This window comes from Chiloscyllium punctatum, chromosome 9 (assembly GCF_047496795.1).
Source record: "Chiloscyllium punctatum isolate Juve2018m chromosome 9, sChiPun1.3, whole genome shotgun sequence".
Lineage (NCBI taxonomy): Eukaryota > Metazoa > Chordata > Chondrichthyes > Orectolobiformes > Hemiscylliidae > Chiloscyllium > Chiloscyllium punctatum.
Window position 1 is genome coordinate 53,838,713 of NC_092747.1, and position 16,701 is coordinate 53,855,413.

The 16,701-nt window shown below is 39.3% G+C and overlaps 1 protein-coding gene across 6 annotated transcripts in view; it reads left to right on the forward strand.

Moving 5' to 3' along the window:
• Positions 1 to 16,701, forward strand: part of edar (ectodysplasin A receptor) — a 95,588-nt gene that overhangs the window by 63,701 nt on the left and 15,186 nt on the right. For 5 of the 6 annotated variants that reach the window (XM_072577540.1, XM_072577537.1, XM_072577535.1 and 2 more), the window contains 4 exons: positions 9,508 to 9,593; positions 11,217 to 11,303; positions 11,957 to 12,085; positions 12,181 to 12,255. In XM_072577540.1, coding sequence (XP_072433641.1) covers positions 9,508 to 9,593; positions 11,217 to 11,303; positions 11,957 to 12,085; positions 12,181 to 12,255 — 377 coding nt within the window. The remainder of the gene's footprint in view (positions 1 to 9,507; positions 9,594 to 11,216; positions 11,304 to 11,956; positions 12,086 to 12,180; positions 12,256 to 16,701) is intronic. The other variant, XM_072577536.1, reaches the window with a different exon arrangement.

Consider the following 16,701-nt stretch of genomic DNA (forward strand, 5'->3'; position numbering starts at 1 on the left):
TGTCCATTTTTCCTACATCTGGCTTTCTTCTAGCCCACCAACACTGTGATTTCGTGTGGCCCACTTTACTACAATGAAAGCACCAGAGTTTTTTAACTTCTTTGTCCCCCTCAAGGGTTTCTTTTTTACCCTGTGGTAAGTTATCCTTATGATCTTCACTGAGATCTACCTTTCCCTTTCCATGTGAGGATTTCTCTTTACCCCAGTTTCTATCCCTCACGGGCTGAAATTGATTTTGAAAGCCATACCGTGTTTTATGGACCACCTCATATTCATCAGCCACTTCAGCTGCTAACCTTGCTGATTTAATTTTCTGCTCTTCTGCATGATTTCACACTACTTCAGGCAGTGAATTTTTGAATTCCTCCAAAATAGTTACCTCTCTAAGGATGTCATAGGTTTGCTTGATTTTTAAAGCTCTTATTAATTTATTGAAATTACTCTGTTTGATCTTTTCAAACTCAATATAGGTTTGACCAGGGTCCCTCCTTAGATTCCTGAAACGTTGTCTATGAGCTTCTGGTACAAGCTCATGTACACTTAAAATGGCTTTTTTCACCTCCATTCTCCCCAGATACCTCCTCTGATAGTGATGTGAATACCTCACTAGCCCTACCTACAAGTTTCATTTGGATCAACAAAACCCACATTGCCAGTGGCCACTGCATTTGTTTAGCCACCTTTTCAAATGAGACAAAAAAGGCTTCCATATCCTTCTCATCAAATTTAGGCAATGCTTGAACATACTTAAGCAGTTTCTCACTAGATGTCTGACTACCAGGGGCTTGCTCATTCTCACTCTCTTCCTCACTAAGCCTACCCTCAGCCGTTACCTCCAGCCTTTTAAGCTGACTTTCCTTTTTAAGTGTCAGTTTTTGAAGTTCAAAAACTCTCTCTTTTTCCCTTTCTTCTGCTTTTAATTGTAACTCAAACTGTTTCATTTCTGCTGCCCTTTCCTTATCCCTCACCTCTAATGCAAGCTGCTTCATCTGCAATTGAATTCTTGCCATCCCTATAGATTCTCATGGTTTCTCCAGCAAGTATAAATGCTGTAATTATCTCTCCTTTCCTCACAGAAGCAGGCAGTTCCAACTACAGCTTCTCTGCTAATCCCTGCAGCTTGGTCTTATTCTCTTGTCGCAAAACTTCCGAAGTCACCGCATTCACATCTGGAAAACTTTTGGCGACTGAAAGAGCCATTACTATCCCAAGCATTGTCTACCCGACCAAACCAGCACCTGAAATAAGGACACTAGCATCTACCACTCGCTGTTTAAAATCCCTCAAAGAGCCCCCAATCTGTTATGGACTAAAAAAAAATCAAGGACAGAGTATCATTGAGCCAAGGAACAGTTTTTAGGAAAAAAAGGACTAGCTTTGTGACACGAGGTTGATTCTGGAGTTGAGGCAGTTGGTTTATGAGGAGAGACTGAGTTGACTGGGATTATAATCATTGGAATTTAGAAGAATGAGGGGGATATTATAGAAATGTATAAAATTATGAAGGGAATAGTAAAGGTAGACGTAGAGAGGATGAAAGTAGGACAAGAGGGCATAGCCTCAAAATTAGGGGGAGTAGACTGAGAAAGAACTTCTTCACCCAGAGGGTTGTGAACCTCTGGAATTCCCTGCCCAGTGAAGTAGTTGACGTTACTTCAGTTTTTAAAGCTAAGATAGATAATTTTTTTGAACAATGAAAGAATTAAGGGTTATGGTGAGAGGGTGGGTAAGTGGAGCTGAGGCCACAAAAAGATCAGCCATGATCTTATTGAATGGCAGAGTAGGCTCGAAGGGCCAGATGGCCTACTCCTGCACCTAATTCTTATGTTCTTATGTATGTTCTACCATAAGTGGTAGTGGTTAGTTTTGAGGCATATAACAATATCCACATGCCACATGACCATTGGTATGAGTCATCACAGAGATGCTCAGGTTTTATCAGTTGAGGACCAAATGCAGCAAACTTCAGAGAAAGCGGGAGGTCTGACAGCTACTTGCACAGTTAGCTTGATTCCTGGCAGGCTAATGCATTCAGTGTTGCAACTATGTTCTTTGTCTTCATACTTTGTCAATTTCGGCAAGCATTGAGTGTACATGGGATGCAGATGTGTCCAAGTGCTAGCTGCCTGTGTGATCTTTCCAAAGGCAACTATAGCTGTTAATGCTCATTCCCAGAAGCCCATCCAATTAGATGGAGCTACTTTTTGAAGACTTCTAAAGCTTTTTAAAATAAGTTAGTTTCCAACTTTAATTGTGAAGAGGGGCATTTAATAAAAGCATCAATGAGCCGTCAAACTACTGTTGCAAGCCATTTCCAGACAGCCAACACACTCTGCATAACATGGAGTCAGCGCCCAAATTATAAGATCCCACCATTCCCAAAATGATTCTGGATTGTGTCCTTACATGGCATCATTAGAAGTTCATGCTGATGAAGTTGACTGCTGACTTAATTTCCGGCTCCTCCTTGGGAAGCTCCCCAGACACAGAACTTTGCCAAGGAGCCATGTCAAACCAACTCCTCCTATCCTCCAAACCCAATCGACCCGGGCAGCAAAATATAGGCCATGGTGTTTCTTCTGATAGTCCTACATCTTCCTGATCCTGCTGCCATACTCTCTGTTGCATTTTCACTGCTCTTCTTTTCTCTGACTCTTGATAGCTTAGCCTGTTTGGCATCCTTCTGCTGTACTGTCCCCGAGGCCTCATTCTTTACCAGTACTATTTAACCACATTCTTTCCTTCACTTTTCAAGTTCTGTTTTAGTTTAGGGATATCTTGGCATGGATCTTTCATCATTTTCAAGGTTTATTGTCCAGGAGTACATCTCGCTTTTTGTATGTTTGTAATGCACACAGCATTCCCTTGAATTATCTTAGTAACTTATTCTGCTCAAAATTTGCAAAATTCGGCTTCTCTGGAATAAATGCATATAAAGGCTTCAGTGGATTTTGTTTCTATATTGTTAAGCATTATTTGGATAGCAGACTGCAACGAGTTCATATTTAATAACCAGTTTTCATGAATGCTCAATCTCCTTCTATCCTGGCCCTGTCATGAATGTGATTAGGTCAGTAGTCACAAGTTGTTTTGGGAGTTGGACTGTTTATAAATTGCTCTATGAAGCAGAAAAGTAACACCGCCAGCTTTGGCCTTCCACACATTTGTGGTCTGGCGTCAGCTCTAATACCACTAACCACAAGGGGCTCGTAATGTTTCTTATTTCAGTTATTTATACTGATCTCGATACATTGAAGAGTTGGGAACAGAAGAATCATTTCAATTCAGCAATTTTGACTTTTAATCAACTGTTCAAATTTGATTATTGCCATGGAACAGATTTTTGGTCAAGGGTATTATGGAAACAGCTGTGATAAAATAATCTTGTAGAGCAAAATTAATCTTACAAGTAATTAAATATTGTCTCCTGTATAAGATCGCAATAGCACTGGCAATTAAAATCTTAGGTTCTGGAACTCTATACCATCTTCATGTGCAGATAGTATCGTCAAAGCTAAATTGCTATAAATTACACAAAAAAATCTTAATCTGAACAATCCCAATACCACTTCACTATCGTTCACGCTATGCAAGAACTTTCTATTGGTTGAGTTAAATTATTGCAGTATCTGAATTTTGGTAATTATTGAAAAAGGTTCATTACTCAAATGATTGCCGTAATTTATTTTAATTTAAGTCAGTTAATTGTTCATAAATGAGTTTTACTGACAAAAATGTATTTTTAAATTCAGACAACATGCAATGGATCCCATAAACATTCTGATGCTTACTTCATTGAAAAAATATTGATAATTATGTGACCCCAAGCAATTTCTCTTAACTGAAGTAAAAAATAAAAATGCAGATTTGACAGCATTCATTAGTTGCGAAATATTGGTGTGGATCTTCCCATCTCTGGATCATCAGTGACCAAATGTAGACTGAGATGTGTTTCAGGACTCCATGAAAGTCCTGGACCTCTGACACCCAAGGGAATTGCCCTGGGAATTTCAACTTCCAATGAGGAATTCCCTGAGACTGTCTGCAAAAACCTTTGCTCTGAGGTAGAGTCAAGAATTTGGATTGTTCCATAGGATGTAAATGAATTGTTACTTAGAAAATGTCAGATGCAGACTTGCTTGACTAAATCCTGAGTAACTACAGAACTGGTCCCTCTGTCACCCAGACTGATGCTCTTGCCTACAGCAGCACTCCCCTAGACGACTCCCCGGAACCCTTACTACTAATCGATCCAACATATCTAGGTTAGTCTATGATCCTTTAACTATGTCCCTGATCTCTGAACCAACTAATCCCCGACCTGATGTGACGAGTTCTTGTGCTGACTTCCTCCAAGCTCCCTATCAACCTCACCCACCTTCTCATCTGTAACCTCAACCACCTGCCACTGTACCCACCTGCCAGTCTACCTAGTTGCCTCTGACTGTCTGCCACCACGCCACCTGAGTCTCACCCATCTGTAATCTACCCACCCTTAACACCTCACCAACCTCCCAGCATATGAATCCAGCTCGCGCAAGTACCCACCCTACCATGCTACCCATTCATCCAGCTACTCAAATTTACCCATGACATTTAAAAACATGCCCATAGAGCAGCTAATGTGTCTTGTCTTTCCCTCCACCCCTGACTCCACTCTGCTGCGACATAGCCTGGGATAGATACGGTGTTAGGAAGAGCAATGGGAGACTGGGAAACATTCAAATAGAACAACCACCCAGCACTGAATGCTGCTCCCCAGATGATCCTGCGGGATTCACTAGTTGTATACAGTTTACACTTGTTCAGTGAGCCTTGGGAGTGCTATCGTGTAGCATAGGTGGTGTAACATTGGCCAGAGGAAGAGGTTGAAGGTGCACAAGTTGGCATAGGAGACTTGAGGGGCCATGAGTGGGTGGAAGGGCAGAACCTGACATATGGAGCATGAGGAAAACCATTTGATTTTATCTTGGTCACGACAGTGGGAAAATATGGGCTTTCTATTTTTGACTTGCAACATCCTGATTTTAATACCTGGGTTCTTCGTGCATTGAAATGGTTTTAAAAAGCAAATAAAAGGCCCTGGCAAATAGCTGACCACAAGACAATCCAGCTTCATGAAATTAATGTAAGAGAAAGAAAAGACAGTCTGAGGCAAATTTAATGTTCTCCAAACACACTGAATTTCAGATCTTATCTCTTAGTTGATTTACACAACTATGGAAATGAAAAGGTTACCTGCAAATTATCCACCTGGAAATTATTCAGCTTAGAAAACAATGAGCCCAGACATGGGAATACACAAATAAGCTCTCGCAAAGCATTAGAGAGAAAATAGAGATCTGGAACTGGAACTGGAGAAAGCTTGCTCTCTTGTTTCTTGTCTCTTTCAGACTCTCTGAAGGGCAACAACCTAGTAATACAGCAAAATAGAAAAATATCCCTTCACTGAAACCTCAACGAGTTTTGCAATATTCATAGAAATGTGTAGGATAGAGAAGGTCATTTGGTCCATGGTGCCAAGTCATTTAACAAAGATCTCACAACATTAATTCCATTTCCCAGCTCTTGGCCCATACTCCTGGGGCTATGGCAAAGGGAATGAATATTTAAATATTGTATAAACCTTATCAGAGTTTTTGACTCAATTAGTCTTTCAGGTATTGAGTTCCAGACTCGCACCCTCTAGGTGAAAATAAACCTCCTCAACCTTCCTCCTAGCCTTCTACCTCTTACCTTAAATCTCTGCCCCTGCCCCCGCCGTTGTTGATTCATCTACTAATGGGCAAAGTATCTTCCTATGCATTCTACCTGTGCCCCTCATAATTCAGATCTCTTCTTAAACTTCACTGTTCCAACAAATACAAGCTGAAATATTCACTGCTGCTGCAGGGAACTTGATGAAATAATTATGGTAGCAGGTGAAGATCTAACCCTTAAGGATACTCTAAAAATTTTCAAATTGTGTATTAATTTATTTTCGTGTCTGTACCGTGCACTCTCTCCATTTTAAACTTCCTATCTGTGTTGGTGCTTGTGTGTGTGTTTAATGCAATGTCTTTACTAGTTTTCTTGGGCCAGCAGGTCATAAAATCACTTTTTTCTTTCTCTTAATAAAACCTTACAATTAATTCCTTACTTCATTCTGGTGAATGAGCAAACTACATCTGAATTGGAGTGAGATATGGCTGCATATTACAAGATAATATAAATCTGGGAGCCAATTCCCAGCTGGTGGTAGCCCTTTACAAAAGGTTCCCACTACCTTCTGAGGAACTGTGAATCATAGTGCTTTAAGAAACTGGTCAGACTTCATGAAAGTTGTGGAGTACTTGTACAAGTTGATCTGTGCAATGAAGATGGCGTGAGTTGGGATTGCAGGATGCAGGCTCAAACCTAAACCAGTGCTTATTCTAAAGAGTCTTTGAAGAAAATTGGAAAGTTTGGGATTGGAGTCAGGAATCCCATAATTAGGACCTGTTCACTATTTTATGAGGCTTACAAGTCATTCAGACTTGGTAAAAGCCCAAACCATAGTGCTAGAGGATAACTAATGTAAGCTGAAAATGTGTTGCTGGAAAAGCACAGCAGGTCAGGCAGCATCCAAGGAGCAGGAGAATCGACGTTTCGGGCATGAGCCCTTCTTCAGGCAAGGGCTCCTGAAGAAGGGCTCATGCCCGAAACGTCGATTCTCCTGCTCCTTGGATGCTGCCTGACCTGCTGTGCTTTTCCAGCAACACATTTTCAACTCTGATCTCCAGCATCTGCAGTCCTCACTTTCTCCTCGATAGCTAATGTAATTCCACATTATGAGAATTACAGCAAAATACAATCGTCAGGAAAATTAATGGTATTTCAACCAAAGAAGAGAATAGAAGAACATCGAGAATTTTAAAAAAATCTTTGGTCAATTTTTCAAAAGGTAAAACTATCCTTGACCAGCACAGTTTGAATGTTTTGAAGAGATAACAGGGTACGTAGACAATGGTAATACATACATAGAACACAGAACATAGAACAATACAGCACAGAACAGGCCCTTCGGCCCACTATGTTGTGCCGAACATTTGTCCTAGCTTAAGCACCTATTCGTGTACCTATCCAATTGCCGCTTAAAGGTCACCAATGATTCTGACTCTGCCACTCCCACAGGCAGCACATTCCATGCCCCCACCACTCTCTGGGTAAAGAACCTACTCCTGACATCCCCCCATACCTTCCACCCTTCACCTTAAATTTATGTCCCCTTGTAACACTCTGTTGTACCCGGGGAAAAAGTCTCTGACTGTCTACTCTATCTATTCCCCTGATCATCTTATAAACCTCTATCAAGTCACCCCTCATCCTTCGCCGTTCCAATGAGAAAAGGCCTAGCACTCTCAACCTATCCTCATACGACCTATTCTCCATTCCAGGCAACATCCTGGTAAATCTCCTCTGCACCCTCTCCAAAGCTTCCACATCTTTCATAAAATGAGGCGACCAGAACTGCAAACAGTACTTCAAATGTGGCCTTACCAAGGTCCTATACAGCTGCAACATCACCTCACGACTCTTGAATTCAATCCCTCTGCTAATGAATGCTAATACACCATAGGCCTTCTTATAAGCTCTATCCACCTGAGTGGCAACTTTCAAAGATCTATGAACATAGACCCCAAGATCCCTCTGCTCCTCCACCTTACTAAGAACCCTACCGTTAACGCAGTATTCCGCATTCTTATCTGTCCTTTCAAAATGGACAATCTCACACTTGACAGGGTTGAACTCCATCTGCCACTCCTCAGCCCAGCTCTGCATCATATCTAAGTCCCTTTGCAGCTGACAACAGCCCTCCTCACTATCCACAACTCCACCAATCTTGCACTAATGCAGTAGATGGTAATTTTTCTGGATTTTCAGAAGACCTTTGACAATTGACATATCATTTTCATGTTTAAGGACACTGTATTAAACTGGTGCAAGGCCAAGATGGTTCCCACTACCTTTGTGGTAACAAATGAACATGCAGCGACAACTACAGTACAGGCCTTGTGCGACTGTGCAGTTGTTTCTGGCACCAGAAGGAATAGCATTTGTTTTGATTTGCAAGGTTAAAATTCAAACAATTACTTAGCAGCAACACAGAATTATCTGTCCTTTCAGCGATCAAAGCTAGTTGACAGTGGTGTCATGTTGGGCCAGGCACTGGGAGGTAATTAAGAATGAAGTGATACACATAGTATAACAAATTATAAATAAAAACAGAAGGTGCTGGAGAAACTCAGCAGGTCTGGCAGCATATGTGGAGAGAAACAATTAACATGCAGTTTAAAACATAGACCCAGAAAGAGTTATAGCAGACTCAAGATGTTAACTTTGTCTCTCCCTCCACAGATGCTGCCAGACTTGTCAAAATTCTCCAGAACTTCCTGTTTTTATTTGAGATCTTCAGTATCCATAGTATTTTGTTTTCATAACAAATTCTATGCGTTCTATCAATTCTGGTTAATATTGCACTATTATGAATAGAGCTTAGCTTAACATATATATTAAAACATTATTTCAATTTTCCTCATTATCATTTGCTTTTTCTCCTGGCTGTTGATCTGGTCATGTATGAAACGCAATAATATATGATGAAATTTTACCTCCATAGCTGACAAACACCAAACAGTAATTAAATTAATGTGACGCACTAGTTCAGTAGTGAGCTGGGCATTCACCTAGCGTGCTGTTACCTCAAAGACCAATGTCAGAAAACTGTATTCACTTTCGTACAAGGGCAGTTCCAAACAGTGTCTTAGAACTTCAGGGCACGTAGCTGAGTTTGTGCAAAATTTATTCATGCTGAACATTCCCTCGTTTTTGTTTTAATTGATATTTTGCTATATTAGTTTTTGGGCATTTATATTTTTAAATCTGCCAAAAACAGGGCATAAGGTGAGAGCGGAAAGATTTTAAAGGGATCTAAGGGGCAGCTTTTTCGTGCAAAGGGTGATGCATGTATGCAATGAGCTGCCAGAGGAAGCGGTGGAGGCTGGTACAAATACAGCATTTAAAAGGCACTTGGATGGGTACATGGAAGGGTTTGGAGGGATATGGGCCAAATGCTGGCAAATAGGGCTGGATTAATTTAGGAGATCTGATCAGCATGAATGAGTTGGACCAAAGCGTCTATTTCTGTGCTATACATCTCTGACTCTAGTTATAGAATAGAACAGGTTTAGAGCCAAATGGACCAAATACAGGCAAGTGGGGTTCGTTCAGTTTAGGAAACTTGGTCAGTATGGAATAGTTGGATGAAAGGATTTGTTTCAATGCTGTATGACTATTAATACTAAAATAATGGAACCCATAATACTTGCATACTGTAATTATGTTAATTTGTGATCGGTGTGCACTGACAAAGGACGGAGTACTTATGTAGCACTTATGACACTATCTTTAATTTGTCCGCTGTTACTATTGACTGTTATTTGTGCTGAGACTGTTTTGCTAACTTATATATGTGATCTTTATTTTCAGTTACTACATCCTAGACAATAGATCCAGAAACACCTACACAAAGGTTTGCCATTCCTGTTTACTGGCACCTCCAAACACAAAAGAATGTGAGTTAACTCTCAAGTGTACATATACATTAAAAACATAATTTCAACACAATATCCCCCGTTACTGTTATTTTACAATAAGCTGGAATTTTGTCAACGATATGATGAAAGTTCACATTACATATTCATCTAGTCCAATCAAAGGCCAAAGCTGTATAGTATGAACCTGAGGCTACAGAGAATTATCTCAATGCTAGCCTGGTTAGCTGAATCCCCACAAAGCAAGATTCAAATCAGAATCTTCCTTAATTCAATGGTTCAATAATACATCAAGGATTAGAAAGTTCTTCTTATAAATTAGGAGCCAGGATTTGAAATGAATCAATCTCAAAGGTTAAAGAAAGAATGGTCGAAATCTGAAACAAAAGTTAAAATTCACAGAAAGTCAGTCAACTCCTAAATAGAGCAAAGAATCATTAACTTTGAGATATAAGCCTCTTTCTAACTATTAATATACACACAAATGGAATGAATTTAAAGAGAAAGACCAGACACTAATTCACAAATAGACATAAAATGTATTGAATTATCAGCAAGCTGCTCAGTTGAAAACTGTTGGACAATATGAAAAATTGCTGAAAATGTTTTTAAAAAGATGTGCTGTTATTTGAAGCTGAAAGACATCGTAGTGATCTACAGAATGAAAAATAAAGTGGCCGTGAAGTCTGCAGAAAGAGCATGTCAAAAACGAAGTACATACGGAAATCAGTAAACTGAAAACCAAACCGATTCTGCAAAGAACAATTAATCCAATCCATCTGATTTCTGACAAAAATCATCTTAATGAGAATCATCTTAAAAAGAGAAAAAGTAGGCAGATCTTAGACTACCATCAGCTTTGTGTTCTGTCTAAAGCAATTATCTAAAATATCAAGTCTTCCAATTATTTTGAATTTTAAAAATGTTGACTTTATACATTGTAGAAAAAAAGACTTGGTTTAATTATTAACTGTAGGTAGATTCTTTCTTTGAATGACAATATAAAAAAGTGTGAATTATTTGTGATTTACATAACCACACTGAATACTTCACAATTCCAAATAATATTGCTGAATGAATGTTTTGGTCCACCAATTCCTCATCATTCAACAGTATTATAAGCACTACTTATGCAATAATATATGAACATACTTATTACACTGGGCTTTGGAGTAAGGCAGCTAAATCTGGGCTGAAGCCACAGTCAGTCAGTTACCCAGCCTATCCCTACTGTGGTGCATACATCAGACCTTTGTCGAAAAGAGAGATATACCTCCTTCCAAGCCTCTGCAATTGTCTAAACAAAGATGTGAGGGGACAAATAATTATGCCCTTCTGTTTGGTGCATCATATACACAAGCATATGAATGACCTACAACTCCATTAGTACTTTCATCTTATGTATAAAGAAAATTTACATTTCTCAAATTTGACTGCCAGTAGAGGGGAGACTCAGAAACTTGGCCTTAAGAGGTATTGTAATCAAATAAAGGTACCCTGATTCAAATAATTAATAAAGACACAGAAGTTTCCAACTTGTATGAATGATTTTATGTTCTAAAAATGATTATTAGAAAAATACATGAAATAGTTGGACCCTGTACTTTTGTCCTGATTTTAACTTCCCCTCTGATTGTTTCACAGGTTTGGGCATTACTTTGTCTTCAAGCTTTTCGAGCAGTAGCTCAGCTGTCACTGGAAACTCTCCAGTTCTACAGGAAACTCACAAAGGTATGAGGTATAAAGATGTTTAAGTATCTAATAAGTTAACACCTTTGAGTTTGAAACATTTTAAAACATGCACATTCTGTGTAGATATATAAATGTGTAACAACCTAACTTGGAATTATATGTAACAACCTGACTTGGTCTACTCCCCCAGGACTACAGCAGTTCAAGAAGGTAATTTACTACCACTTTCTCAAGGACTATTCCTTATTTTGTTTTCCTAACATTGCCATGCAGTGGCATTTATAATCTGTGATGCCTCTTGGTAGAAATAAAACACACTGCAATGCTGAAAGAAGTTCCTTGGCCTTGCCCATGGTTGTTTGATGAGAATCCTTACTCTGATCTTCCCTGTGGCAGGAAGCAGAGACTCTCCTTTGTAGTTTCCACAATCAGACTTGTCTCTTTTTTCAAGTATAGTCATTGACATGTCCCAGATGACAGACATGAGATTGTACACCCATGCCAGGATGGTATCTCTGTTGTTAATTGTCACCAAAAATATTATCATTGGTCACATTAGCCATTGATATCTGAATTGAGCCCAATATTCTCAACTTTCTACTTCATGTCTTACATGTTTGTGAAATTCATAACTAGCATGGAAAATTCAAACCTATGTCAGTATTTATTTTTTCAATTCTATCTTTCCTTAGTAGATCATGCTGGGCAAGGACACCTTGGCACTGCTTTGATAATTGCCATGTCCACCATATTCATAATGGCCATAGCCATTGTTTTAATTGTTCTTTTCTACATTTTAAAGACAAAGTCTTCTACTCAAGGTGAGTATGAATTGCACTCAGGAAGGAATATCTTTTTTCTCAATGTTAATCCTATTTTGTCAGAAGTTAAATAAATCATTCTTGTTTTTTTTTAGCTTGTTGCAGCGGCAATTCTGTAAAAAATATTGAAGCTCAGATCAATACCCAAGAAGACAAGAAGGAAGTACAAGGTGAAAAAGTGTTCAATATCTACATGAAGACATAAGAAAGAAAATAGGAACATCTCAGTACCCTGTATCTGCTTTCTCCCCATACAACAACTCCTTGAAAGCATTAAATGTTTCGCTCTCAACTGCTTTCCAAGGCAGATCATTCCACAGGCTCACTGCTCTCTGAGTGAAGAAACCTTTTCTCAGCTTGGCTCTAAATGGCCTACCCAATGTCTTTACACTGTGACTCCTTGTTCTGGATTCCATGGTCATCAGGAACTTCCTTTCTGCATTCACCCTGTCTAGTCCCCTTGGAATTTTATAGTTTTATGTTAGGTTTCTCCCCATCAAACCCTCCCAATTCTTCTGAACTCCAATGAATATAGGTTTAACCAATTCAACCTTGATTCATATGTCAGTCCTCCCACCTCAAGAATCAATCTGGTAAACCTCAGTTGCATAGCCTCCATAGTCAAAATATCCTTTCTCAGATAAGCAGACCAGAACTGTCCACACGACTTCAGGTATGGTCTCACCAAGGCCTGCACGTTTGCAGCAAGACATCCCTGCTGCTTGACTCAAATCCTCTTGCTGTGAAGACCAACATACTATTTTCCTTCTTCACCTGCTGCACCTGCCTGCTTATTTTGTCTAAGACCTGTCTTAAAAGCATCCAATCCCAGCTAGAGTATAGGTATAGAGTATAGAGCATGTCAGCACCTGCATTAGTTTCACAATTTAATATCTAAGGGGCACACAAGTATAAAGTTACAATTATTAAATCCTATTCTAATTTGAAACTTCAAAGGAAAGCTTGGATAATGTTGATTTCCTAGACAGGTATTTGACAACCCATCTCCTAACAGCATACTGTCATTTATAATTATACAATGTCTATAAATCTTGACATGGCTTGGTTTTCCACTTTTTAAAATTAAGCATCAATTCATATCTGTACAAGCATTGTGTTTTAGAACATAGAACACGGAAAAGTACAGCACAGAACAGGCCCTTTGGCCCACAATGTTGGGCTGAGGTTTAATCCTAATGTAAAATATAATAACTTAACCTCAGCACCCCTTAACTCACTGCTATCAATGTGCATGTGCAGCAGTTGCTTAAATGTCCCCAAGGACTCTGCTTCCACCACCACAGCTGGCAACGCATTCCATGCATTCACAACTCTCTACGTAAAAAACCTACCTCTGATGTCTCCTTTATACCTTTCTCCTAATATATTAAAACTATGACCCCTCGTACCAGTTAATCCTGCCCTGGGAAAAAGTCTATGGCTATTAACTTTATCTATTCCACTCACTATCTTGTACACCTCGATCAGGTCTCCTCTCTTCCTCCTTCTCTCCAGAGAGAAAAGTCTGAGCTTATTCAACCTTTCTTCATAAGGCAAGCCCTCCAGTCCAGGCAGCATCCTGGTAAACCTTCTTTGCACCCTCTCCAAAGCCTCTGTATCTTTCCTATAGTAGGGCGACCAGAACTGGACACAACATTCCAAGTGTGGTCTTACCGGGGACTTGTAGAGCTGTAACAAAACCTCACGGCTCTTTAGCTCGATCCCTCTGTAATGAAAGCCAAAACACCATATGCTTTCTTAACAACCCTATCCACTTGGGTGGCAACTTTGAGGGATCCATGTACTTGCACACCCAGATCCCTCTGTTCCTCCACACTGCCAAGAATCCTGTCTTTAATCCTCTATTCAGCATTCGAGTTTGACCTTCCAAAAGCATCACTTCGCACTTATCCAGGTTGAACTCCATTTGCCATTTCTCAGTCCAGCTCTGCATCCTGTCTATGTCACATTGCAGCCTGCAATAGCCCTCTATACTATTGATGGCTCCTTCAACCTTTGTGTTATCTACAAATTTACTAACCCACCCCTCAACCTCCTCATCCAAGTCACTTATAAAAACTACAAAGAGCAGAAGCCCAAGAACACAGCCCTGTGGGACACCACTCAACACTGACCTCCAGGCAGCATACTTTCCATCTACAACTACTTTCTGCCTTCTGTCAGCCAACCTTTTTTTAAGTTTTATTGTTTTTTTTTAAGAAAAAAACTTAGTCAGAACTCTCACAACAAGGTCATCCACCGTTGCTATAATCAGAAAGTTCGGAAGGGTATGAGCACCTAATATACTTAGTACCGCACTTACACAACAATTATGACAACAAACTAATTTCAGTTTCTTCTTGTTATAATGGAAATAGTAAGGCACAGTGACCCATTTAGCACACCCTCTTTTGGTCCTTTCTTATTACCAGGCTAAGTATTCAACTAAACCTTACTGGCTTCCCTTACAGACCTGAACCTCTACTTTAATCTGATCACAGGATAATTTCTCCAATATATGACCGAATCTGTGCTGTAGAAGACTACGATAGTCAAAAAAGAGTTGTCTGTGCTCTTGTTGTTGAAGACTGCACATAATGCAGACTGCTCACCATGCCTTGCCAATAAGCATCAAAGTCATTGTGACCTTGAACCTCTTTGCTTCTGTCTCCTTGATGACATTTTGCAAATGGCTGTACACCTCTGCACCTTGCACTGATGCCCTTTTCATAAGAGTGGGACAGTACAGTTTTAAAGCATTACCTCTTATGTTTCTCTTCTATATTATTTTATTTGTTTCTTTCACGGTGTATTTTCCCATGGGATGGCTTGAGATAGTCATCTCCTCAACTAACAGGATAATTGGAGATTTGTGAGTCTGTTTTCAAAGTGAAAAATGACCAAAATTTGGTTATACATAACTCGACTTTTACTGAAAAAGGACACATTTTGTCAAAACCTTTCATCTTGCACTCATCAGCTCAATTTGCAAGAAAGAGCAGTGTAAATGGAAAACCACATTTATACTTTATGAGTGGACAGTACTGATTGATTGGAAAATATACTTTGATTGTGGAGCTGTTGCCAGTTAGATGACTGACAGTTAACTTCTAACCTCTGTTTAAATTCAAACCAGGCAGATTCACTGGTTAGTCAAAGCATTGACCTGAGAGATCAACCAGAGAATGGGTGTCACTGATTTTGTTGAATTGAAACACATGCAATAGGTGTACATTTTCTTTCTGGTTTCAAAGACCAAGGTATAGTTTCCAAAATGAGCAGGTGGAACCCCAACTGGCAATCACAAGTTGTCAGTTTAATTATTAGCATCCTAGGATTGAATAGCAAATGTTTTATTATATCTAATGTTGGACACTGTATTGTGATCTTTGCAAGTGCAAGCTTGTTGTGTATAATCAGTACTAGTTGTGAATAGCTGAAAGAATATGCTATTTAAATTGATTGGCTAATCGTTTGGCACAAAGTCTACAAATATAGCATCACACGTGCACTGAAATCACACTGAAAGTACGTGCAAATTTCAAAATGTTTTGTTCAACTTTGGAGTTGATTCTGCAATTCATGACAGATGTGAGCGATCAGATGGGTGACCTGACTAGTACAATGTTGGCTTTAATAGTCATCAATTAACAGTTGGTAATGGTGATGTTAATGGTGTTAAGACAGGCCATTGGCGAATGGACCTCCTTAACTAATTCTCATACTGGTCTAGGAGGCTGCAGAGGCCTGTTTGAGAGCATATGGTACACATTATCTGTTTACCCATTCTGTTTGTCTCTTTGTGACTCCTTGAAGTCATTTATAATCCTCAATCTTTGCAAAACATCCTACTCTGTATTCTTGGCAGGCCTGTACCTAAGCCCCAATCATCTCTACGCCAAACATTTCAGGTACAGAGCCAATGTATTAATTCATATTTCTCTGCATTAAATTCCATCCACCATGGTCCACCCATTTCACCAATTACCTTAACAGCTGTCATAGGCTATCATTCTTGAGGTCACAGTTCATAATCCTTGCAGGTTTTGTCACATTTGCAGATTTTGGAATATGCTTATACATCTAAATCTATGTTCTTAATATATATCAAGGAAAATATTGATATTAGTACTAATCCCAAAGGAATCCCATCTTCCAGTCTGACAACCACTATTCTGTCCCAGTCACTCTTCCACCTTTGTTTACAAGCTCCCTATTATTCCATAGGATTAAACTGTACTGTCAACCCTATTAGGAGCAATTTAGTCAAGTATACTTTGCATGCCCACATGCAGGTCAACTGTATAACCATCATCATCCACTTTCTGTTAACTTTTAAAAATAATGCAACTTGACTTTAACAAATTTTTGCTGGGTCTTCTTAATTAATTTCTCCAAATTTCTCCTTTTTTTTCCTAAATTACTATCTCTGGAAACTTTCCATCTCTGAAGTTATATGTAAACACTGGGGTTATACTTGTTGGTATTTAGTCGCTGTCATGATCCTTATACCATTTTCAAACAACATGTAACATTTGTAACTCTCCATTTATCAAGTATTGATTCTCTATCTGATTGTTAATAGACCCTACCTAATCTGTTACCACCCTTTTACT